At 45.1% G+C, this 27,729-nt stretch overlaps 1 protein-coding gene across 2 annotated transcripts in view; it reads right to left on the bottom strand.

Moving 5' to 3' along the window:
* TENM4 (teneurin transmembrane protein 4) overlaps window positions 1–27,729 on the bottom strand; it is a 1,627,060-nt gene that overhangs the window by 44,467 nt on the left and 1,554,864 nt on the right. For both annotated transcript variants that reach the window (XM_069759344.1, XM_069759343.1), the window contains 3 exons: window positions 18,281–18,497; window positions 4,402–4,521; window positions 114–375 (listed from right to left, as the gene is read on the bottom strand). In XM_069759344.1, the coding sequence (XP_069615445.1) occupies window positions 114–375; window positions 4,402–4,521; window positions 18,281–18,497 (599 nt within the window). The remainder of the gene's footprint in view (window positions 1–113; window positions 376–4,401; window positions 4,522–18,280; window positions 18,498–27,729) is intronic.

Raw genomic sequence — 27,729 nt, 5'->3', positions numbered from 1 at the left:
GATTCCTATAGTCCGACGGTAACATTTTCAATGCAGATTTGGATGTAACAAGAGGATGAAATGCAAAACTTTCAAAAAACCAATGAGCCGCCAAGTTCCTGTATCTTTTTTACCTGTATTTCAGGAACGATGGGACCCTTCTCCGAGCACGAGCTGGCAAACGCCGTGAGGGGCGCTGGCGAGAGGACGGGATTGGGACGGGCGAAGCTGCTCAGGTCACAGCTGGCGATCTCATTCTCCTCCAGTCTCATTGTGATGGTCTCCATGACAAAGAAGCGGTCCCAGGGCAGCCAGAGCGTGTGCTCCTGCGTGATGAACGGCGAGCGCTCAAACCGCAACGTGATCGAGATGCCGCCGTTGGTTGCCAGGTCAAAGCTGTCAAAAATGAATAAGCAAAAACACACAAAATCCAGGAATTAATTATTTTTAATTAAAAAAAAAAAACAAAGTTAAATCAAACTAAATTCCTAATAAAAAAAATTAATTTAAGATCACTACCATATTAAAAAGGATCACAATGTAAAAATAATATATTCTGAATAAAAAAAAAATTAAGAAAGGTGTTTTTTTTAGTTTTGTTTTTTTAAAATTATATAATGATGTAAGCAAAATGTTTATCCCATGAAAGGGGCACACAATTATATATTATATAATATAACAAAAACACCTGTAAAGGCTCCTAAGCGTTTATAAAGGTCCCTTGGTTTGTTTTAGTGTCTCCACAATCATGGGGAAGACTGCTGTGATTTATTTCTTTTTTATTAGTTTTGTAAAATAAAAAAAATTGACAGCTAATTACAGTACATATATAACATTTACATACTTTTTATCTATTCTTTTATTTTTTTTACCTGATATATATATATATACACATATACATATACACACATATATATATATTTATTAAATCAGAAGAATAGATAAAAAGAAAATAAATATCATGATATGTGCGGTAATTGGCTGGTAATAATTAAAAAAAACTTTTTTCCAAAACTAATTGATAAAATAAATAACAGCAGTCTTCCCCATGATTGTGGAGCTACTGAAACAGAATAAGGGCCCCTTTCCACTTGCGAGGAAAACGGACGAGTGCAATCCGATAAAAAATCGGATTGCACTCGGACCAATGTTAATCAATAGGTGACATTCCATTTGCGATTTTTTTCTCAGCCGAAATCGGACTGAGAAAAATCTGTGTCGGCTGAGAAAAAAAATCGCAGCATGCTGCGTATTGCTGAGATTCTCGGACGAGACTCGCCAATGCAAGTCAATGGGTGCGAGAAAAAAAACGCACAGCACTCGCACCATGCGAGTGCTGTCCGATTTTTACGCACCCGTGTCCTTAGAAAAGCCGGCAATTCAGCGCAGAGTACAGTAAAATCACACTGACAGGTTAGATGAGAGTAGATATATACACATAGAATAGGTATATATACATATATATATGTCAGGGAGACACCTATATATATATATTTATATTTAATGCAGCGCTAGATAGCTTTAAAGCTGGTAATTCAATTACCGGCTTTTGCTTTCTCCTTCCTAAACCTGACATGATATGAGACATGATTACATACAGTAAACCATCTCATATCACCATTTTTTTTGCATATTCCACACTACTAATATCAGTAGTGTGTCTATGCAAAATTTGGCCGTTCTAGCTAGTAAAATAAGGGGTTAAATGGCGGAAAAAATTGGCGTGGGCTCCCGCACAATTTTCTCCGCCAGAGTAGTAAAGCCAGTGACTGAGGGCAGATATTAATAGTCTGGAGAGGGTCCATGGTTATTGGCCCCCCCTGGCTAAAACATCTGCCCCCAGCCACCCCAGAAAAGGCACATCTGGAAGATACGCCTACTCTGGCACTTGGCCACTCTCTTCCCATTTCCGTGTAGCGGTGGGATATGGGGTAATGAAGGGTTAATGCCACCTTGCTATTGGAAGGTGACATTAAGCCTAATTAATAATGGAGAGGCGTCAATTAGGACACCTATCCATTATTAATCCAATACTAGTAAAGGGTTAAAAAAAACACACATTATTAAAAAATTAATTTATTGAAAAAATCACAAAGGCTGTTGTATTAATTTATTCTACTCTCAATCCACTCACTGAAGACCCTCGATCTGTAAATTAAAAAAAAATAATAAACCAACAATATACATACCTTCCGAGGATCTGGCACGTCCAACGATGTAAATCCATCTGAAGGGGTTAAAATATTTTGCAGACACGAGCTCCGCTAATGCAGGCTGCTCATTTCTGCAAAACCCCGGCGAATGAAGCTAAATATAGGTCAATGACCTATATTTACCTTCATTTGTGGTGAGGCGCCCTCTGCTGGCTGTTCCTAGATCGTGGGAACTTTCCTAGAAAGCTCCCAGGCTCGAGTTAATAAGAGGCGCCCTCTGCTGGTTGTCCTCTTATGATCTCGAGCCAGGGAGCTTTCTAGGAAAGTTCCCACGATCTAAACACGTGAAATAGATCATTCTGTGTGTAACGACTCTATAAAATATACGAGTTTCACTTTTTGTATTGAAGAACTGAAAAACTTTTTCATGACATTCTAATTTTGTGAGACACACCTGTATATAAAAAGAGTTTTTTTTTTTTAAATAACTTTTGGAATTATTTTTTTTTCAATTATTACCAGCCAATTACATATAGTAGATCATGTGATGCTGACATAGATCACATGATCTAATATAAATATATTATTTAATTTTTACAAACTGATTACATATTATTTATTATTAAAGCGCCATTTATTCCGTGGCGCTTTACATGTGACCCTGACATGATGCAATATAAAAAAATATTAGATTATATATATATATTTATATATATAGCTAATTACCGTACATGTCAGGGTCACATGATCTAATACTTTATGTAATCAGCTGCTAAAAAAAATCCAAAATAAATTAAATGTAAAAAAAAAAAAAAAAGATGAAAAAATAATATTAAAATAATATATTTGACAAAAAATGTTCGGCTCCCCCAATAAACTAATCTGATAAGCATTACTCGGTAATTGTCAATATAATATAGGGCTTGTTACGCCAGGATTCCTACGAGGCTCCAAACAAATGTATTCATGGCGTGATAACTTATTTATGATGATTGCTCCCAGATGTTTCCGCACACCTCCTCTGTCACATAAATCTTTTTTTCCGTGACACTTTTACATGTCGTTTCCACTCTACATCTGCCAGTTGAAGGCCAATATAAATCTATTCGGTGTATGGCGGTACCGATTTACAAACTAGATACTTTGCGGGGGGGGGGGGGGGGGGCTTTGAAATTTGCATTAGAGGGTATGAACACTTTTGCAAAGCGGTTTTCAATTATTGGAATCTATAACATAGAAAAAGAAAAATGTAGCCAATTTTGCAAAGTCATAATTAGAAAAAAAAAAAAGAGTGCGCATGCAGCATCAATGCAAAACGTATCACTATGGTAACAGACTACAAACAAACCCAGTGTAGTCAGATCCTGCAGTCCCTGAGATTTCTGGGCAGACAAGGAAGAGGCTGTCGACTGAGTGGAGCAATGGCGACCTGCAGGGTCAGATTCCGCAAAGTAGGTTTGATGTCTAACCAAGGAAATGCATAACTGCGTATAGGAGCTGCATACGTAAAATGAAAACTTGGTTGCAAAAGTCTACACAGTAGGTGGAAGCCTACAAAGCTGTACCCCAGTAGCCACGGAGCACAGATGTGGCCACTACACCAGGGTCTTGCAATTTTTTTTTTTTTTTTGCCCAACTTTATTCTTTTAAAATCAACAACGTAATGATTGCGGAACTTTTATTCAGCACAATGAAGAGGATTTCTCCGCCTGATACGTTCCCATCTCGTGGTTCCTTGTAGACGACCATTAATATTCCACAACGTCGTCCTTTTTTCGTGTTCCCAAAACCGTCCACTCGCAGCAGCAGCCTGGGTCAACAGTAACGCTCCCATAGCAAGCACGCAAGGAGGGGGTCCAGGACTTGTGCACGTGCATTTAGAAGATGGAACAAGGGGGGGGCTGCACTATTTAATTTTCATTCCCGACAGCTTGTCCACCTTAACAGCTCCTCTGGGGACGCAAGTGAATTATATTGCAACGCTGTTAAACTCCAGGACGTTGCCTCAGCTATATGGCGGCATGGTGCTAATTGGCATCAACGATCAGTATGGCGACAGCTGTGCACTACTAGGCGGTAGTATATGGCTGACTATCTCTGTATAAAGCTGAGCATGGACAGAACACAACTGAGAGCAGAACAGTTCCACCATTAATGACAGGTCCTTAATAACCACACAACTATCTAAAGTAAAGAAACAGAAAAGGAAAAAAAAAGAAAACAGGATTCTTATTTGGTCATTTTTTATTATTGGTGTAGATAGTGTTACCTGCCATCTTGTCTGCTGATGGTGTAACCCAGAAGAGGTGCACTGACGAAGCTGATGTTCACACCGACTAACGGGGTCCCATCTGATGTGATCACCTGACCGCGGATCACACAGGCATGTCTGCAAAACAAGAAGGGGATCCAAGGGGTAAAAGGAAAGGAGAGGATATATAAACACAAACACTACAGACATTGGTGTTATAGTACTTATATTATTCTACATAGGAGCAGTATTATAGAAGTTATATACTTGTACATAGGGGCAGTATTATAGTAGTTATATTCTTGTACATAGGGGCAGTATTATAGTAGTTATATTCTTGTACATAGGGGCAGTATTATAGTAGTTTTATTATTCTACATAGGGAGCAGTATTATAGTAGTTATATTCTTGTACATAGGGGTAGTATTATAGTAGTTATATTCTTGTACATAGGGGCAGTATTATAGTAGTTATATTCTTGCACATAGGGGCAGTATTATAGTAGTTATATTCTTATACATAGGGGGCAGTATTATAGTAGTTATATTCTTGTACATAGGAGCAGTATTATAGTAGTTATATTCTTATACATAGGGGGCAGTATTATAGTAGTTATATTCTTGTACATAGGGGGCAGTATTATAGTAGTTATATTCTTGTACATAGGAGCAGTATTATAGTAGTTATATTCTTGTACATAGGAGCAGTATTATAGTAGTTATATTCTTGTACATAGGGGCAGTATTATAGTAGTTGTATTCTTGTACATAGGGGCAGTATTATAGTAGTTATATTCTTGTACATGGGGGCAGTATTATAGTAGTTATATTCTTGTACATGGGGGCAGTTTATAGTAGTTATATTCTTGTACATAGGGGCAGTATTATAGTAGTTATATTCTTGTATATAGGGGCAATATTATAGTAGTTATATTCCTGTACATAGGAGCAGTATTATAGTAGTTATATTCTTGTATATAGGAGCAGTATTATAGTAGTTATATTCTTGCATAAAGGGGCAGTATTATAGTAGTTATATTCTTGTACATAGGAGCAGTATTATAGTAGTTATATTCTTGTACATAGGAGCAGTATTATAGTAGTTATATTCTTGTACATAGGAGCAGTATTATAGTAGTTATATTCTTGTACATAGGAGCAGTATTATAGTAGTTATATTCTTGTACATAGGAGCAGTATTATAGTAGTTATATTCTTGTACATGGGAGCAGTATTATAGTAGTTATATTCTTGTACATGGGGGCAGTATTATAGTAGTTATATTCTTGTACATAGGAGCAGTATTATATTAGTTATATTCTTGTACATAGGGGCAGTATTATAATAGTTATATTCTTGTACATGGGGGCAGTATTATAGTAGTTATATTCTTGTACATGGGGGCAGTACTATAGTAGTTATATTCTTGTACATGGGGGCAGTATTATAGTAGTTATATTCTTGTACATAGGGACAGTATTATAGTAGTTATATTCTTGTACATGGGGGCAGTATTATAGTAGTCATATTCTTGTACATAGTGGGCAGTATTATAGTAGTTATATTCTTGTACATAGGGGCAGTATTATAGTAGTTATATTCTTGCATATAGGGGCAGTATTATAGTAGTTATATTCCTGTACATAGGGGCAGTATTATAGTAGTTATATTCTTGCACATAGGAGCAGTATTATCTACTATATAATTGTCTAAGGTTCACTTCCGTCTGTCTGTCCTTCTGTCACGGTTATTCATTCGCTGACTGGTCTCGCCAGCTGCCTGTCATGGCTGCCGCGACCAATCAGCGACGGGCACAGTCCGGAAGAAAATGGCCGCTCCTTACTCCCCGCAGTCAGTGCCTGTCGCCCGCATACTCCCCTCCGGTCACCGCTAACACAGGATTAATGCCGGCGGTAATGGACCGCGTTATGCCGCGGGTAACGCACTCCGTTACCGCCGCTATTAACCCTGTGTGTCCCCAACTTTTTACTATTGACGCTGCCTATGCGGCATCAATAGTAAAAAATGTAATGTTAAAAATAATAATAATAAAAAAAAAAAACTGCTATACTCACCCTCGGTAGCAGCTCGCGCCGGTCACCATCTTCCGTTGCAGGTTCCGGTGGCAGAAGGACCTGCCATGACGTATATGTTTATTTTTTTTTTAACCTGTGACAAACCTGGCTGGGCAATATACTACGTGACTGTCCAATATACTACGTGGCTCTGTGCTGTATACTACATCACTGGGCAATATACTAAGTCACTGGGCAATATATTACGTGGCTGCGCAATATACTACGTAACTGGGCAATATAATACGTGGCTGGGCAATATACTACATGGTTGGGCAATATATTACGTGGCTGGGCAATATATTACGTGACTGGGCAATATACTACATCTGTTGTGAATTCTGTGGTCGAGCTCCCTCCTGTGGTCACAAGTGGTACTTCGGCTGATTCTGTCTATGGGCTTCCGTTGGTGGATGTGAGTGGTACTGCGGCTTCTGAGTTTCCTTCTTCAGGTGATGAGGTTAAGTCGTTAGGTGCTGCTCTATTTAACTCCACCTAGTGCTTTGATCCTGGCCTCCAGTCAATGTTCCAGTATTGGTCTTGCTTCCTCCTGGATCGTTCCTGTGTCCTGTCTATCCTGCATAAGCTAAGTTTTGCTTGTGTTGTTTTTGTTTGCTATTTTTTCTGTCCAGCTTGCTATATTGGTTTTTTTTGCTTGCTGGAAGCTCTGGGACGCAGAGGGAGCACCTCCGTACCGTTAGTCGGTGCGGAGGGTCTTTTTGCGCCCTCTGCGTGGTTGTTTGTAGGGTTTTGTGTTGACCGCAAAGCAATCTTTCCTATCCTCGGTCTATTCAGTAAGTCGGGCCTCACTTTGCTAAAATCTATTTCATCTCTGTGTTTGTATTTTCATCTTAACTCACAGTCATTTTATGTGGGGGGCTGCCTTTTCCTTTGGGGAATTTTTCTGAGGCAAGGTAGGCTTATTTTTCTGTCTTCAGGGCTAGCTAGTTTCTCAGGCTGTGCCGAGTTGCATAGGGAGCGTTAGGAGCAATCCACGGCTACCTCTAGTGTGGTATGATAGGATTAGGAATTGCGGTCAGCAGAGTTCCCACGTCTCAGAGCTTGTCCTATGTTATTTGTAACTATCAGGTCACTTGTGTGCTCTTAACCACCAGGTCCATTGTGGTACTGAATTACCTATTCATAACATACATCACTGGGCAATATACTACATCACTGGGCAATATACTAAGTCACTGGGAAATATTCTACGTGTCTGGAACAATATACTACGTGGGCATGCATATTCTAGAATACCCGATGCATTAGAATCGGGCCACCATCTAGTAGTAGTTATATTCCTGTACATAGGAGCAGTATTATAGTAGTTATATTCTTGTATATAGGGGGCACTATTATAGTAGTTATATTCTTGTATATAAGGGGCAGTATTATAGTACTTATATTCTTATACATTGGGGCAGTATTATAGTAGTTATATTCTTGTACATAGGAGCAATATTATAGTAGTTATATTCTTGTACATAGGAGCAGTATTATAGTCGTTATATTTGTGTAAATAGGGGTCAGTATTATAGTATTTTCTTGTACATAGGGGGCAGTATTATAGTAGTTATATTCTTGTACATGGGGGCAGTATTATAGTAGTTATATTCTTGTGCATGGGGACAGTATTATAGTAGTTATATTCTTGTACATGGGGGCAGTATTATAGTAGTTATATTCTTGTACATAGTGGGCAGTATTATAGTAGTTATATTCTTGTACATAGGAGCAGTATTATAGTAGTTATATTCTTGCATATAGGGGCAGTATTATAGTAGTTATATTCTTGTACATAGGGGCAGTACTATAGTAGTTATATTCTTGTATATAGGATCAGTATTATAGTAGTTATATTCTTGTACATAGGGGCAGTATTATAGTAGATATATTCTTGTACATTGGGGCAGTATTACAGTAGTTATATTCTTGTACATAGGGGCAGTGGTATAGTAGTTATATTCCTGTACATAGGGGGCAGTATTATAGTAGTTATATTCTTGTATATAGGGGCAGTATTACAGTAGTTATATTCTTGTACATAGGGGCAGTGTTATAGTAGTTATATTCCTGTACCTAGGGGGCAGTATTATAGTAGTTATATTCTTGTATATAGGGGCAGTATTATAGTAGTTATATTCTTGTACATAGGGGCAGCATTATAGCAATTATATTCTTGTATATAGGATGGGACTTGTTGCGCAGTGGTTAGCATTGCTGCTTTACAGCGCTGGAGTCCTGGGTTAAAATCCCACCAAGGACAACATCTGCAAGCAGTTTGTTTGTTCCGTGGGTTTCTTTTCTACAGGGGGCAGTATTTTTGTTAGTATAAGGGTGTACTTTTAGTATAATCTGTAACCTTCTTTATAATGCAGCAAGTCTCGAATTATCCAATTCCCGTCCCCTTCCCCCCCCCCCCCTCTCAGATCCTGATCTAGAGCTCTATGTATGTGAAAAATGCATAATAATTCAGATCGTCACCTGGGACGGCTCAGCGCTGGAGTCTTCCCCCCTCTCCCTTAGGAGGGTTGAGTTTTGCATTATTTACAGAGCCTGTAAGGGAAGCTGAGACCTGGCTGAGCAGATTTCTCAGATCACACTGATAAAAGGAGCCTCAGATGATGTAACAGATGAAAACTCAGCAAGGGGATGAATAACCGAACTTCAAGCCCGTGCCCCCTCCCATATCCCTCGCAGGATATCATGTCAGAGGATGAAAACCAATGAAGAAAACATTTTGGTTAGGCATCATACACATGGCTATAGGGCACCCATCGGACTCTTTACTGTTCCTCTTATACACTGCACTGTATTATGTACATATTGCACCCTTGCACGTCATGGCGGCACCATACCATGTGTATCTAAAACGCTGATGATAATTTTGCTACCGCTCTAGTTACTCTCTCATTTCACCTTCAATTCAAACAACCCTCACATTTGGTGGAGAATGCGGGTTCTCTGCATTGTCTTAACTCATAGTATTTTTTTTTTCCAGCTAAGAACTTATTATTATCTTATTATGATGACGTTGATAAAGCTTTTACCTTTCACAATTTACGTCAACATTTTCGTATTTCTGAAATATGGATTTGCTCTTAAATGTGAGTTTTTCAGATCACCGGATAATCCTTATTATTCCATTTTCACATCAGGTGCTTTCACTTGAGCATAATAATCACTCCTCAGAGGTGCAAGTCATATGCTTTAAAAAAAATAAAAATCCTAAAAACATTATTTTCCCCACTTTGTTTAACAGCTTAGTTTGACTTATTTTTGCACTTAAAAAAAAAATGACCAGAAAGGTTTGAAAACCACTTAGATGAAAAAAAATAAAAATTCTCCCACCATTAAATATTTATGCGGCAATCACAGCTGTTTCCCATCTGTAGATAAAGCTTGTGTTGACCAGTGTTTTTTTTTTCTCTGCTCAATTTGCAAATGCAGGGTACAAGAAAAATAAAAATAAATGTAATACGTGTAAAGAAAAAAAGGCATAAGTTACGGTATATACTTTAGTCCCATCAAAAGCTGCATTTAGACTACCGCTAGGCAAGTCACACTCCGTATGTGCCATGTTCCCACCCTCTGAATGCACCTCTAGATGTCAAGAGTTTAACGTCAAGTTAATAAAAAAAGTTGATGGAGCGCAGCTTTCACGGAGACTTCTGCCGTTTTAGGAGCCTCGGCAATTTTCGGAAGAGGTAGCAAATAAGACGTAGTAAGATTTTAAAAGGGTCCGAATACTTTTGTGAGCTGTCAATTGAATGCTCAATGCTCAGCTATCTCTTCCAACCTCCCCACACACGTAAAATATCAGATGTCTGATCAGAAAAGAGCAATAATCCACTGCCAAACTAAACTAACTGATTTTACTCTACTTATAACAATAGGATCAGGTGTTGAAATTTAATGTAAGATGGTGTGACGTAAAGTATGAGAATCCCCAGCACTGTGCGGAATTTGTGCATGAGGACTGCCATCAACTGTCCAAATGGAACTCTCCGTAAGAGGAGGAGTTTCAGGAGGGACGTGTCTTGACAGGGCACCGAGTCTGGTGACTGGTGATGCAATTCCCCTGGTGTAAAAGGCCCCGTTCCAAAATGGGAGCAGATTTGGCGCCAAGTGAAGGGACAGTCAGCACGTGCGTCGATGAAGATGCTGAGAACGGGGTGAGAGGCAGTCGCAGGAAGCGTGAGCCAGCAGATTGTGGTGTGCCTGAAAGCAGAACCCAGGACTCTCCAGGCAAGCTCTGGAACCCAGACTTCATTGGTCAAGACCCGTGACCAGACCTACTCCAGTCAACTTCTGGGACTCCGACAATGCCAGTCAAAGGCTGAGGCCCAACCCTCATCCCACCGTCAGTCAAGCATCAAAGATTTGTGAGGAAACTCCACTCGGGGATGGACAGCTGCATTAGTGGATGGGAGTCGTGTGTGAGCCGGGCCGTTGCTTTCAGTACTGACATACAGTACATCGGTTGACCTGGGATAGTACAACAGACAGGGCTAGTTGAATCGAAGGAGGCTCAATGAATCTTGTTAGACTTGGAGGAGGACTTGCGGCCTAGTGGGAAGAACAGGAAACCACCACTATGGCCAGCGTTAGAGGAAGAAGCAGTACAGTGACTCTCATAGTACCTGGGTCATTACCACTGTCAGAAAGTTATAAAAATATATAATAAAACACTGTTGTAATAGTTAGAGAACCTGAGGATTAATTGTATATCTATTTTGTATATATCACACTGTAATTACTTTGCTTCGTTCCATTCATGGATGCTATAGTTATTACAATTTCATACCATACTAGAGAAATAAGATAGTTGTCTATTCTAGCTGAATTAGGCAGATAGGCAAACTTTACATTAATGTGTATGGGCCCCTAAGGCAGAATGAACTGGTGCTAAAGAATTTGAAGGGTTCTTTGTTGACCCCATTGCGGTTCCCAATTTTTAAGCTACAGTTCCAATGACAGTGCTAAAAGCTGCTGCCTGGTATGTGTTGGCATTAAGTTGGCAGATGCACTTCCAGCAGGTTTGAAAGATTAAGCTCCTGTACATCTGAATAGAAATTGCTGAAACATTTATAGAGACGAGGAACCAACTAGATACCACAGGCTGCTCTGTAGAACATTAGGAACCTAACAAAATGAGACTCTGGACTTAATTAGAGGCAAATTCAAAATCAGCAGGGGCCATATATCTCTAAAGAGCCCTTTGTGAATCCCATGGTACTTCCCAAAGGTTACAATCACAATATTGATGCAGATGGCCGTTGCCACTTATGTATTGCCTTAGCTAGAAAATAAGATGGCCGTAAAATTTCTGTACTGATAAACATCTCAGCAGTTTACAAACAAGAATCGGGAAAGTGTCGCAGTCAGATGTGAAGGCCTGAAAGATGTTAGCAGCACAAAATCAGTGGGGTCCATATTGGTTTGTAGGGTTCTTTGTGAATCCCATGGCAGTTCCTAACTTTTAAGTAAGGTTTCCAATGATATTCATCTATTGTCATGAGCAGCAATACTTTCCCAGCACATGCAGTGTGTGCAATTCAGCAGAAAGGTCATGGCATATGATCCTTTGGTTATATATGGGAAACTGGGTGGCAAAGTGGACCCTCCCCTTATTTACACCACCAATGGATTGATAAACACGATTATCATGTGTCCAAGAAGCCCTTGTACTGCCAAGATTATGGGTCACAACAGGATGAAAGAACCTCATGGGATGGCACGTGGTTGAGTCCTTGCCGAATGTACCCTGCGGAGAACCATGCAGTCACAATTCTAGTAAAATTAAAATAAAACTCAAGGCAGGGTATACGTACAGAATGAATCAGTCAAACGAAAATTACAAGATAAAAATTTCTCAATTATAGCAACAAAGGGAACCGAATCCATGCCCAAATTAAATAATGTATTTCTTAAAGATATGGTACACCATCTGGTGAGGGAGGGGGGATACCAAACAGAAGGGCACTACACCAGGAGACGGAAACGTATATATACAATATACCAAGGTGACTCATGATGATGCATAGATCAACAATATAAATAAATAAGTACATACATGGCACCAAAAGTAACAAATTAATATCCACAGGAAAAAATGTGGCACGTGTCTGCATAGAGGTACACAATAGAGATAATAAGGTGCAAGTGCAGGGTTACTACAGGTAAAGATAGCAACCACTAATGAATGTTCAGAGACTAGAATGTGTACAAAAGTTACTGCTGATGTGTCATGCTATAATTATGGCCCACAAACAACATTACCTGTGGGTGGTGTGGAAAGCCGTCTCCTGGATTTGCCCGACCCCGACGCGCGTTTCGGCGCATCATCGTGAGTCACCTTGGTATATTGTATATACACGTTTCTGTCTCCTGGTGTAGTGCCCTTCTGTTTGGTGCCCCCCCTCCCTCACCAGATGGTGTACCATATCTTTAATAAATACATTATTACTTAATTTGGGCATGGATTCGGTTCCTTTTGTTCTCTTTCTTTAGTCATAGTTCTAGGCATAAAAATATAGGGGAAAGCAACCTGTTGATAAAAAAAAAAAAAAAAAAGTAGAGGGAGGAAAAGGTTCACCAAAAGCTGAAGTTTTCTTTTAAATGTTTTTTTTTTTCTACCTCATATAACCCAACAATAAAAAAAAAAGTAAAATAGCTAAGTAAAAAGCAATTGATGCTTTGTTCAAATTCTAACAAACGTATAAACACCCTTAAGAGTCCCGGCAAAGCAAAATTATCCTTAAATACGGCTAAATCTATTCCTCTCCATGGCAGACGTTGTTCAGTAATGGGCCTGGCGTAGCGAGTGGAATGGCACAGTCTGTGCCGCTTCTGGGCAGCCTTGGGATGGGAACGCTGAAAGCTCACAAGGCGAGATCCATTTACACAGTGTGAGAACAGATTTACATCCAGCCGTTCTTTGAGCGAGCGCTTTTACGCGGGTTTCTGAAGCCGCTGCCACCAGAACGGCATGGCTGCCTAATATCAGAGAGCGCAGGCATGATTATACCGTATTTAACTAGGAAACACGCCGGGAGAATTAAAATAAATGTGGACGTCTTCGGATTGTTTTTTTTTCTGGAGAGTCGCGCGTTCATTGGGCCGAAGTTTGATGTTTACAACTAAGAAGGCAAGTTTTGGTAAAGAGGCCGCGTAATGCAAATCGTGAGTGCGGTGTGTGCATTACTGGTACTTGGGGGTCATTTTTGGCTGTTAGAAGCACATATGCAGTGCACGCGTTCTCTTCGAGACACAAACAAAGAAAAAAGTACAATATCGAACATAATGGCGTTGACTTTTACATTATTAGCCTATCCTTAGGGATAGGTCATCAATATCTGATCGGCGCCCCAGCTGTGTCCAATGCTGCCAGCTGGATGTGCTCTGCTGCCGAGCTGCACAGTGCCGTCAACTGTATAGTGGTGGCGGCCAGGTACTGCACATACGCATCCTAAATTATTGGGATAGGTGGCGCATGTGCAGTACTCTGACACCATGCCATTGACGGAGCTGTGCAACACCGCAACTGAACACCACCGGCAGCACCGAGAACAGCTGGGCGATCATCAATGTAAAATTCCCAGACAACCCTTAAAGGGGATTTTAGGATAATATATACCGGTATATATATTATATATACATCTATATACATAATTGTCTAAGGGGTACTTCCGTCTGTCTGTCTGTCCTTCTGTCACAGTTATTCGTTCGCTGATTGGTCTCGGCAGCTGCCAGTCATGGCTGCCGCGACCAATCAGCGACGGCCTCAGTCCGATTAGTCCCTCCCCGACTCCCCTGCACTCACTGCCCGGCGCCCGCTCCGTAATCCCCTCCACTCACCGCTCACACAGGGTTCATGGCAGCGGTAACAGCCCGCGGTGTAACGCTCTCCGTTACCGCTGCTATTAACCCTGTGTGTCCCCCAACTATTTACTTTTGATGCTGCCTAGGCAGCATCAATAGTAAAAATATGTAATGTTCAAAATAATAAAAAAAAACAAAATACCTGCAATACTCACCCTCCGCCTCCTTTCTCGCTCCTCGCCACGCTCCATTGCAAGCGGCAGCTTCCGGTCCCGTCCCAGGGCTGGTGTGCGACAAGGACCTGCTGTGACGTCACGGTCATGTGACCGCGACGTCATCATAGGTCCTGCTCACACCAGCCCAGGGACCGCAAGCTGCAGCTTGCAATGGAGCGGTCCCGGGAGCGTGGCGAGGAGCGGCAAAGGCGGCGGATGGTAAGTATAGCAGGACTTAAACGGGCTATAGGTGAGTATATGTTTATTTATTTTTTTAAAGTCTCTATACTACGTGGCTCTGTGCTGGGCAATATACTATGTGGCTGGGCAATATACTACGTGGCTGGGCAATATACTACGTGGACATGCATATTCTAGAATACCCGATGCGTGAGAATCGGGCCACCATTTAGTATATATAGATTCTAACGCATCGGGTATTCTAGAATATGCATGTCCACGTAGTATATTGCCCAGCCACATAGTATATTGCCCAGCCGCATAGTATATTGCCCAGCCCCATAGTATATTGCCCAGCCACATAGTATATTGCCCAGCCCCATAGTATATTGCCCAGCCACATAGTATATTGCCCAGCCACATAGTATATTGCCCAGCCACATAGTATATTGCCCAGCCACATAGTATATTGCCCAGCCACATAGTATATTGCCCAGCCACATAGTATATTGCCCAGCCACATAGTATATTGCCCAGTCACGTAGTATATTGCACAGCCACATAGTATATTGCCCAGCCACATAGTATATTGCCCAGCCCCATAGTATATTGCCCAGCCACATAGTATATTGCCCAGCCCCATAGTATATTGCCCAGCCACATAGTATATTGCCCAGCCACATAGTATATTGCCCAGCCACATAGTATATTGCCCAGCCACATAGTATATTGCCCAGCCACATAGTATATTGCCCAGCCACATAGTATATTGCCCAGGACAGAGCCACGTAGCATAGAGACTTAAAAAAATAAACATATACTCACCCATAGTCCATTGAAGTCCTGCTATACTCACCCTCCGCCGCCTTTCTTGCTCCTCGCCACGCTCCCGGGACCGCTCCATTGCAAGCGGCAGCTTCCGGTCCCGTCCCAGGGCTGGTGTGAGCAGGACCTATGATGACGTCACGGTCACATGACCGTGACGTCACAGCAGGTTCTTGTCGCACACCAGCCCTGGGACCGGAAGCTGCCGCTTGCAATGGAGCGGTCCCGGGAGCGTGGCGAGGAGCAAGAAAGGCGGCGGATGGTGAGTATAGCAGGTTTTTTTTTTTTTTTTATTATATTTAACATGACATTTTTACTATTGATGCTGCATAGGCAGCATCAATAGTAAATAGTTGGGGACACACAGGGTTAATAGCGGCGGTAACGGAGTGTTACACCGCGGGCCGTTACCGCTGCCATTAACCCTGTGTGAGCGGTGGGGATTACGGAGCGGGCGCCGGGCAGTGAGTGCAGGGGAGTAGGGGAGGGACTAATCGGACTGTGCCCGTCGCTGATTGGTCGCGGCAGCCATGTCAGGCAGCTGCCGAGACCAATCAGCGAACGAATAACCGTGACAGAAGGACAGACAGACGGAAGTACCCCGTAGACAATTATGTATATAGATTTGATATTTATGTTGCTGAATTGTACATGTGCTGACTATACAGGTAGTTAAGTTGGGCAGTGGAGGCAACCCATATGTACACCGATACATATCGGCAGAGGCACATGCAGACTGGTACGAAGGTACATATGGAATATCCACTAGGGGCAGTGTGCTTTTTTATGATTTACGGTACTTTAATATTTCAACTTTAACAAATATTTACATTATTTTATTTTTTGTTTGTTTGTTTTTTATTTTATCATCTTTGAAAACTTTTTGCACAATACAAAATGCTGCATTCAAAGTTTTTCCTGCTCTGGACAAAACTTGCCAGTTGTAAATAATAAAAAGAATGAAACTTTGAAGAATCTAAAAAAAAACAAAACAAGGAAATGCATGAAATCAACACTCAAATTTGTTGAAAAGAGGCCATTTATGTACACCCCTGAAATGTATGTGCACCCCTGAAATCTAAGCCCCCCCAAACCCCCCTCCCCCCCCCCCGTGGCCACGCTGGGAAAGCCGCTGCGGCAGGATGAGCCCCCATGTAGTGCAGAGTGGCCCGTTCATTCGACCAAGTACCTATAAGGCTGTGTGCACACGCTGCGGATTTTGCTGCGGATCCGTAGCAGATTTGGCCGCTGCGGATCCGCAGCAGTTTTCCCAAAGTTTACAGTACAATGTAAACCTATGGGGAAATAAAAACGCTGTGCACATGCTGCGGAAAAAGCCGCGCGGAAACGCTGCGGATCATTTTCCACAGCATGTCAATTGTTTGTGCAGATTCCGCAGCGGGTTTCAACCAGCACCAATAGGAAAGTGCTGGTGAAAACCCGCAGAAGAATCCGCAGAACAAACCGCAAGAAAATCCGCAGTGAAAACCGCAGTGATTTTGCACTGCGGATTTTCGAAATCCGCTGCTGAAAAATCCGCAGGAAAATCCGCAGCGTGGGAACATACCCTAAAACATCCAAAAGAATAAAAACTCCACCCACAGAAGAATAACCAGTGAGCAGAGGCATAATTATGGAGATGGAAACCACTAACAAGCTGCTGTTGATGGATTTCTTACTGTAACGATGTCAGCAGCATGTTGACAGTTTCCAAAAAGCTATTATTTTTTAAAATTTTTCTTCTCTTTGCAGAATGAGGAAATTAATATTTATATATTATAAAGATTCTGGACTTGACATTTGATGACTACAGAGAAAGTAATGCAGCAGGATCTGGATGACCCGTGCAATAAAAGCTGCTCCATCTGTGCATGCAGAATACAGAGGCATATGGGGATGGGATGGCGGAGCAGGTGGAAAGTAACGTCAGACTGGGCTAGATGGTTTCTCTTTTAAATCAAAAGGTGCCTAAGGGACACCGCCCCGTCCCTCCCGCATGTGACACCGCCCCGTCCCTCCCGCATGTGACACCGCTTCGTCCCTCCCGCATGTGACACCGCCCCGTCCCTCCCGTATGTCCTACATGTGTCCTCTTGTCCACAATGGTCCCACTATTGGCTGCCATATTGGTGCAAAAAAAGAGTCACACCCCCGTGCACAGCCACCGAACCGCATATAATACCCAACTGCTATGTAGAGGGTGAGGGCCGATAGAAAACAAGTTAGAATAGTCCTAAGACATACTAAACATCAAAAACTCAGCTCTATTACGGCTCTGCTGCTGCCACAGGCAAAGGCTCGGCCCGGCTGCTGCCACAGGCAAAGGCTCGGCCCGGCTGCTGCCACAGGCAAAGGCTCGGCCCGGCTGCTGCCACAGGCAAAGGCTCGGCCCGGCTGCTGCCACAGGCAAAGGCTCGGCCCGGCTGCTGCCACAGGCAAAGGCTCGGCCCGGCTGCTGCCACAGGCAAAGGCTCGGCCCGGCTGCTGCCACAGGCAAAGGCTCGGCCCGGCTGCTGCAACAGGCAAAGCCTCGGCCCCGCTACGCAAGGAAAAGGCTCGGCCCTGCTACGCAAGGAAAAGGCTCGGCCCTGCTACGCCAGGCAAACTGGAATCTGCTTTGCCAAATATAAGCTAGGCTCTGCTTTGCAAGGAACAGACTCGGCTCTGCTACTCCTAGACAAAAACAAAGCTCTGCTACGCCAGACAAAAATCCGGCACGGCAATGCTTGACAAAAGATTGGGTTCTGCTACAACAATAAATTGATTAGAGTCTACTGACCCTGCATCAAAGGGGTTCTCTCCTGGAATGGAATGAGTGCTGTCCCGGCCAATCAAAAATTTAATCCGGTGGTAGAAGGACTGCAGGTTCTGATGGGTCACGGGGGCTTGGGTCTCCTGGATTATATCCAGAGGGTCCGGGGAGCCCAGGCACAGTGCGTTTGTCTGACAGGATTGCTGCAGGCAGCAGTCGGGGTCCAGGCAATCCGTCAGCCCGTCTGCAAAACAAATATCTGAGGGTTAATATCATTTATAAAACTAGTAACGGGAGGAATGAGATTCTGGCCCCCGGCGGTTATAGGTCGTGGACCCCTCCCACAAAGGAGCCCCGATATACTTGATCACATGTCACAGAGTATGTAGGGGAGGAGGCGCAGGACACAAGAGACTCGTCTGACCCCCATAATCCACCTTAATTGTATCCAAGCACAGAAGCAAACTGACCAATCACCTAGAAAGATTTCCTGGTTACTATGGGAAACCGTCAACAAGCATGTCATGGTACAACAGCTAATGTGGAATGTGAGGGGGCAGTATGTACTACATCACACAACACTGCCCAGAATAAATATCACAAGAGAAAACACTGAACCAGGAGGAGACACAGACCACAGCTCTGAAATGTGCAGAATAGTGAGTGCAGCTCTGGGGTATAATACAGGATGTAACTCAGGATCAGTAATGTAATGTATGTACACAGTGACTGCACCAGCAGAATAGTGAGTGCAGCTCTGGGGTATAATACAGGTTGTAACTCAGGATCAGTAATGTAATGTATGTACACAGTGACTGCACCAGCAGAATAGTGAGTGCAGCTCTGGGGTATAATACAGGATATAACTCAGGATCAGTAATGTAATGTAAGTACCCAGTGACTGCACCAGCAGAATAGTGAGTGCAGCTCTGGAGTATAATACAGAAGGTAACTCAGGATCAGTAATGTAATGTATGTACACAGTGACTGCACCAGCAGAATAGTGAGTGCAGCTCTGGGGTATAATACAGGATATAACTCAGGATCAGTAATGTAATGTATGTACACAGTGACTGCACCAGCAGAATAGTGAGTGCAGCTCTGGAGGATAATACAGGATGTAACTCAGGATCAGTAATGTAATGTATGTACACAGTGACTGCACCAGCAGAATAGTGAGTGCAGCTCTGGGGTATAATACAGGATGTAACTCAGGATCAGTAATATAATGTATGTACCCAGTGACTGCACCAGCAGAATAGTGAGTGCAGCTCTGGGGTATAATACAGGATGTAACTCAGGATCAGTAATGTAATGTATGTACACAGTGACTACACCAGCAGAATAGTGAGTGCAGCTCTGGAGGATAATACAGGATGTAACTCAGGATCAGTAATGTAATGTATGTACACAGTGACTACACCAGCAGAATAGTGAGTGCAGCTCTGGAGTATAATACAGGATGTAACTCAGGATCAGTAATGTAATGTATGTACACAGTGACGGCACCAGCAGAATAGTGAGTGCAGCTCTGGAGGATAATACAGGATGTAACTCAGGATCAGTAATGTAATGTATGTACACAGTGACTACACCAGCAGAATAGTGAGTGCAGCTCTGGAGTATAATACAGGATGTAACTCAGGATCAGTAATGTAATGTATGTACACAGTGACTGCACCAGCAGAATAGTGAGTGCAGCTCTGGGGTATAATACAGGATGTAACTCAGGATCAGTAATGTAATGTATGTACACAGTGACTGCACCAGCAGAATAGTGAGTGCAGCTCTGGGGTATAATACAGGATGTAACTCAGGATCAGTAATGTAATGTATGTACATGGAGCGCCCCCAGACACAGGGCCACGAGTTCTCGGTACCGGGCCTCTCTGTTTCGGTTCTGAGGCTGTCACGGTGACTAGACCCGGTCAGCGACCCTGCTAAAGGTGGTGCAATCTGTCAGGGGTTCGTGACGCCACCTGTGGTGTTCGGTCAGGTTGACCGACGCTGCAGTGGGGTCCGCTGGGGTGATGGAATGGCAGCTGGATGGTATACCTTCCCACAGGTGAAGTATGTCCCCAGGGCTTCCCAGTAAGGTAGATGGTGATGGTGTGAGGTGCAGGCAATAACGAGGACACAGGGTTGCAGTCTTTTTACCTCTTTACTGAAGACTTCAGGATCCTCAATCCAGAGCACGTTTAACAGGGCTGTCTGAGTCCGGCCGGTCCGATGGGCACATCCAGAGTTTCCTTCGCAGATGGAAATCGTTGCCTACCAATAGCGCCTGTGTGTTGTAGTGCTACCCTGCTGAGCATTCGGAATAGTCCTCACAACTGCTGTGTTCGTTTGTTCTCTACAGCTCTCTCTCTCTCTTTGGTTCCAGATCTTTCTAGTTCAACGTCTCCCAGGTATGTTATGGCTAGGACGCCACCTGTATGACTGGAAGGCTTGGAGGTCTTCCGGGACCCTAGAGACGCCCCTCTCCCACAGTTGCCCCCTATGTCTTCGTAGGTGTTTAGGTGAGACAGCCAACCTATGATTAACTGTCCTGCGGAGTTTGAAGTAAGGCCTAGAGTCAGTTACTCCTGCGGTGTTCCGGCCACCGGCTACGCGCCTCAGTAGGATGTTGCCTCGGTCTCACGGCACGACTCCTACTGGCTCTCCTTTGTGCTTTGATCTCGTTTACACTGTTCCACAATATCCTTCGCTTCTTGTCTCTTTCATAGCATACCGCCGCAGGGTGTGCAGGCGCGGTTCCGTTACATTCTGTTCTGTTCGCTAGGCACCTGCCAGGTTCCCATGCCTGACAGGGACCCCCCTGTGCCTTCTCCCTGCAGCACCCCCTGCCACTGGATGTTGCCTGAATGATCCAACCCAGTCAGCTTCTGACTAACTTCCTCCCCGACCCTAGTTTTACCAGTGTGAGGAGTGGCCCAATAAATAAAGCCTTTTGCTCCCCCTAGTGGCCGGAGTGTGAAGTGTAATGTGTTCTGGTGATACCTGGTCAGGAGAATTCCTTTAGTGCCATCAGACGTACCGCTACTCCCCTTAGCGGCAGAGTGCCATACTGCAACGACCAGGTCTCTGGGGCGCTGCATACACAGTGACTGCACCAGCAGAATAGTGAGTGCAGCTCTGGGGTATAATACAGGATGTAACTCGGGATCAGTAATGTAATGTATGTACACTGTGACTGCACCAGCAGAATAGTGAGTGCAGCTCTGGGGTATAATGCAGGGTGTAACTCAGGATCAGTAATGTAATGTATGTACACAGTGACTGCACCAGCAGAATACGGAGTGCAGCTCTGGAGTATAATACAGGATGTAACTCAGGATCAGTAATGTAATGTATGTACACAGTGACTGCACCAGCAGAATAGTGAGTGCAGCTCTGGGGTATAATACAGGATGTAACTCAGGATCAGTAATGTAATGTATGTACACAGTGGCTGCACCAGCAGAATAATGAGTGCAGCTCTGGAGTATAATACAGGATGTAACTCAGGATCAGTAATGTAATGTATGTACACAGTGGCTGCACCAGCAGAATAGTGAGTGCAGCTCTGGAGTATAATACAGGATGTAACTCAGGATCAGTAATGTAATGTATGTACACAGTGACTGCACCAGCAGAATAGTGAGTGCAGCTCTGCAGTATAATACAGGATGTAACTCAGGATCAGTAATGTAATGTATGTACACAGTGACTGCACCAGCAGAATAGTGAGTGCAGCTCTGGGGTATAATACAGGATGTAACTCAGGATCAGTAATGTAATGTATGGACACAGTGACTGCACCAGCAGAATAGTGAGTGCAGCTCTGGGGTATAATACAGGATGTAACTCAGGATCAGTAATGTAATGTATGTACACAGTGACTGCACCAGCAGAATAGTGAGTGCAGCTCTGGGGTATAATACAGGATGTAACTCAGGATCAGTAATGTAATGTATGTACACAGTGACTGCACCAGCAGAATAGTGAGTGCAGCTCTGGAGTATAATACAGGATGTAACTCAGGATCAGTAATGTAATGTATGTACACAGTGACTGCACCAGCAGAATAGTGAGTGCAGCTCTGGGGTATAATACAGGATGTAACTCAGGATCAGTAATGTAATGTATGGACACAGTGACTGCACCAGCAGAATAGTGAGTGCAGCTCTGGAGTATAATACAGGATGTAACTCAGGATCAGAAATGTAATGTATGTACACAGTGACTGCACCAGCAGAATAGTGAGTGCAGCTCTGGAGTATAATACAGGATGTAACTCAGGATCAGAAATGTAATGTATGTACACAGTGACTGCACCAGCAGAATAGTGAGTGCAGCTCTGGGGTATAATACAGGATGTAACTCAGGATCAGTAATGTATGTACACAGTGATTGCACCAGCAGAATAGTGAGTGCAGCTCTGGGGTATAATACAGGATTTAACTCAGGATCAGTAATGTAATGTATGTACACAGTGACTGCACCAGCAGAATAGTGAGTGCAGCTCTGGAGTATAATACAGGATGTAACTCAGGATCAGTAATGTATGTACACAGTGATTGCACCAGCAGAATAGTGAGTGCAGCTCTGGGGTATAATACAGGATGTAACTCGGGATCAGTACAGGATCAGTACCGCCGTCCATTACAGACCTTGGGTTGGACTGCGCTCACTTTCTCACTTTATACAGAGGGACTTCAGTGTTAGCAATGATCAGCAATGATGATAGGAGGAGACAGTGGGGAGGTATCGGGCCCGTTCTTCCAGGACAGTAAAACCCAGGATGATTACGGGGCCCACTTTGATCTTCGCCCTCCACCGTCTCCTACAAACATTAGTGCAGAATCTGTGCTCTGCGAGTGTCGGAGCCGTCGGTGGTTTCTGGAGTAGTCACTCGTGGAGTCTCTCGGCTGTGAGAAGAACGATCCGTCCACATGGCGACATCTGTCAGACGAGAGGAAGAAAAAATGTCTTGCACAGAAGCCAGAAGGAGCTGAAGTATTTCGTTACTCCGGAGCATCGTGCAATCAGCTGGATGGAGAGGCTTCTGAGGGCGTTTGGGAGAAGGACGAGGGTTTGATGAGTTTCGTGTGAGAACAGAGCGCTGCAGACGTGCGACAGTCCGATGTAGCAGAGGGGACTGTACAATGCTGCGGAATATGTTGGCGCCATAGAAATATTATAATTATTTACATGGAGCTGCAGGTAAATCCAACACAATATTATAACTCGCAGAGGTTGAGAACAAATCCGGCTCTGCTTCATCTGTAGTAGTGTCGTAACCGGCTATAAACGTTCCGTGCGCTGATTCTAATTACACGGGACGTGCGACCTCAAGAAGGACGCGTGCTGGGAGGTCAAATGTAAAATGTAGCGGGGCCAGAGTCCGCCAAGTGTGGGAGACCCCACGTCCGCCAGTGTAGCAGAGCTCGGATTTTCCTTTGATACCACTCATGTAGTTGCCACGATTCATCGTTCGTGATTTTACATAGGACTGCACCGAATCTTCCGCATTGTGCCAGCTCTCGGAGTTAGTGCCGTGTTCACCTCTGCTATATTTGCATAGGTTTTACAGAGGAGACATTCGGCTCATTACGTGGAGCAGTTGATCTTTACGATGTGAGCAGCTTCCAGTAGAAAAAAAATCTTGTTTTATGATGTCAATTAAGGAAATCTCCTGGTTTATGATATCCGCACTTACACTAATCCGCCTCCGTGAGCCGAGTAATTCCAGAGTCAGACGGAGCAGGATTAGCCCTCGCTCTGCGCAGAGGCACGGAGAAAAGTCCCACTAACCGGTCCTCGCATGTACACGACAAGGGGTAATACGCAAACAGTGCCCCTGTAACAGCCCCAGCCACGGTCAGTGCCCCCGTAACAGCCCCAGCCACGGTCAGTGCCCCTATAACAGCCCCAGCCACGGTCAGTGCCCCTATAACAGCCCCAGTCACGGTCAGTGCCCTTGTAACAGTCCCAGCCACAGTAAGTGCCCCTCTAACAGCCCCACCCACAGTCAGTGCCCCTGTAACAGCCCCACACAAGGTCAGTGCCCCTATAACAGCCCCAACCATGGTCAGTGCCCCTGTAACAGCCCCACCCACGGTCAGTGCCCTTGTAACAGTCCCAGCCACAGTAAGTGCCCCTCTAACAGCCCCACCCACAGTCAGTGCCCCTGTAACAGCCCAAGCCACGGTCAGTGCCCCTGTAACAGCCCCACCCACGGTCAGTGCCCTTGTAACAGTCCCAGCCACAGTAAGTGCCCCTCTAACAGCCCCACCCACAGTAAGTGCCCCTGTAACAGCCCAAGCCACGGTCAGTGTCCCTGTAACAGCCCCACCCACGGTCAGTGCCCTTGTAACAGCCCCACCCACGGTCAGTGCCCTTGTAACAGTCCCAGCCACAGTAAGTGCCCCTGTAACAGCCCAAGCCACGGTCAGTGTCCCTGTAACAGCCCAAGCCACGGTCAGTGCCCCTGTAACAGCCCCACCCACGGTCAGTTCCCCTGTAACAGTCCCAGCCACGATCATGGCCCCTCTAACAGCCCCACCCACAGTCAGTGCCCCTCTAACAGCCCCACCCACGGTCTATGCCCCTGTAACAGTCCCAGCCACAGTAATGGCCCCTCTAACAGCCCCACCCACGGTCAGTGCCCCTGTAACAGCCCCAGCCACGGTCAGTGCCCCTGTAACAGTCCCAGCCACGGTCATGGCCCCTCTAACAGCCCCAGCCCCAGTCAGTGCCCCTGTAACAGCCCCACCCACGGTCTATGCCCCTGTAACAGTCCCAGCCATGGTCATGGCCCCTCTAACAGCCCCACCCACAATCAGTGCCCCTGTAACAGCCCCACCCACGGTCTATGCCCCTGTAACAGTCCCAGCCACAGTAATGGCCCCTCTAACAGCCCCACCCACAATCAGTGCCCCTGTAACAGCCCCACCCACGGTCTATGCCCCTGTAACAGTCCCAGCCACGGTCATGGCCCCTCTAACAGCCCCACCCACAATCAGTGCCCCTGTAACAGCCCCACCCACAGTCAGTGCCCCTGTAATGGCCCCACCCACGGTCTATGCCCCTGTAACAGTCCCAGCCACGGTCATGGCCCCTCTAACAGCCCCACCCACAATCAGTGCCCCTGTAACAGCCCCAGCCACGGTCAGTGACCCTGTAACAGCCCCAGCCACGGTCAGTGACCCTGTAACAGCCCCAGCCACGGTCAGTGCCCCGTAACAGCCCCAGCCACGGTCAGTGCCCCTGTAACAGCCCCAGCCACGGTCAGTGCCCCTGTAACAGCCCCACCCACAGCCAGTGCCCCTGTAACAGCCCCACCCACAGCCTGTGCCCCTGTAACAGCCCCACCCACAGCCAGTGCCCTTGTAACAGCCGCAGCCACAGTCAGTGTCCTCATAATAGCTCCACCCACGGTCTTGGCCCCTGTAACAGCCCCACCCACGGTCAGTGCCCCCATAATAGCCTCACCCATGGTCAGTGCCCCGTAATAGTCCCAGACAGAGCCACAGACCCTGTAACAGCCCCACTCACGGCCAGTGCCCCCATAATAGTCTCAACCACGGTCAGTGCCCCCGTAATAGTCTCAGCCACAGTCAGTGACCCCATAATAGTCCCACCCAAGGTCAGTGCCCCCATAACAGCCTCACCTACGGTCAGTGCCCTCATAATAGTCCCAAACATGGTCAGTGCCCCCATAATAGTCCCAACCACGGTCAGTGCCCCTATAATAGTCCCAACCCACGGTCAGTGCCCCCATAATAGTCCCAACCACGGTCAGTGCCCCCATAATAGTCCCAACTGCGGTCAGTGCCCCCATAATAGTCCCACCCACAGTCAGTGCCACTAACAGCCCCACCCGAAGTCAGGGCCCCCATAACAGCCCCACCTACAGTCAGTGCCCCTGTAGTAGTTCCACGCACGGTCAGTGCCCTCGTAACAGCCACACCCAGGGTAAGTGCCCTCGTAATAGTCTGGGTCAGTGCCACGATCAGTGCCTCCTTAACAGCCTCACTCAAAGTCAGTGCCCCAGTAACAGCCCCCATGGTCAGTGCCCTTGTAATAGTCCCACCCACACTTAGTGGCCCTCGCAACAGCTTCACTCAAAGTCAGTGCCGCTGTAACAGCCCCACCCAGTCAGAGAGTCCATGCCCCCATATCTTTTCCAGCCACAGTCCATGCCCTGTAGTACAGCGGTAGCAAACTTATGCAGTTATGAGGCAGTGACCCAGCAAAGTTCCAAGCAAAAGTCTATTTAATGCATTTACTTCACAGCATTAATGTCCAACTCGTATAAACACAGCACACGATATCCTCCAGATTGCAGCTGGGCCTTGATTAGTCACTAAACAGCCAGTCCACCTCCGTCCTGTTGCCGTGGGCGACTGCACTGCGGTGTTTATGTTCTACTCACAGCATTACATAGTACTGAATATCCTCCGGATCACAGCCGGGTACCATATCCTCCAGTTTACAGTCACTAAACACATCAGTCCTCCTCCGGGCACAAGACAGTCCACCTCCAAGACCATTTGCCGTGGGTGACTGCACCGCTGTGGGTCCAAGGCGTCTCAGCTCCCCTGGCTGTTTGGCTCCGCTGGCCTGTGATGCATCACACAGGTGGAGCTCTGCAAAGCCTTCTGCTCTGCACTCCTCCAGACAACAGACTGGCACTGCCTCTGAACCGGACACAAAAACTTTATACTACAGGGTTTTTAACTAGCAAGCTGTGGCCTTCAGCCACATGGAAAACCCAGCCAGGCATGAAACAGACTGCACCACTACCGTCATACATTCTGTTTCAAAACACAAGAGCCCAGGGCAGGTTTTCCCTAAATCAACAATCAGCATGTCCAAGGCCTATACTCACTTTAGTCTGCATTGCAACCACAGCTACGCCTGTGACTGCAATGCTCTCTTATGGCCTCAATATGCCTCCATGCGCATCCTGGGGGGAACATACAGCGACCCCTACCAGTCACTGCCTCACAGCCCCATAACTCTTCCAGCCACAGTCCGTGCCCCCATAACTATTGCAGCCACAGTCCGTACCCCCATAACTATTCCAGCTACAGTCCGTACCCCATACCACTTCCAGCCACAGTCCGTACCTCTATAACACTGCCAGCCACAGTCCATACCCCCATATCATTGCAGCGACATTCAGAGCCCACAACACTAATCAATCAGTGCCCCCCTAATAGTGCTCTGTACCACTAACCGTCATGGTCATCTTCTAATCATGGTCAATCGTTCAGATACCCCAATAATAGTATCTGATGCTCCTCTTGTCACCAGAGACCCCTTTACTTGCGTGGTTGTTGCCATCGCGCCCGCACTGCCGGTTTCTTTGCCTTGTAAGATATCTGAGCGCTCCTCATGAATGCTGATATTTAATAACTCCTGATAAACAATCTGACACCTTACAAATGTGGATTTCATCAAGAAAGTAGATACAAGGGGAGACGGCT

The sequence above is a fragment of the Ranitomeya imitator genome, chromosome 3 (assembly GCF_032444005.1).
Source record: "Ranitomeya imitator isolate aRanImi1 chromosome 3, aRanImi1.pri, whole genome shotgun sequence".
Classification (NCBI taxonomy): domain Eukaryota; kingdom Metazoa; phylum Chordata; class Amphibia; order Anura; family Dendrobatidae; genus Ranitomeya; species Ranitomeya imitator.
Note: the sequence above shows the minus strand (reverse complement) of the source record. Positions and strands in the feature narration are given on the sequence as shown.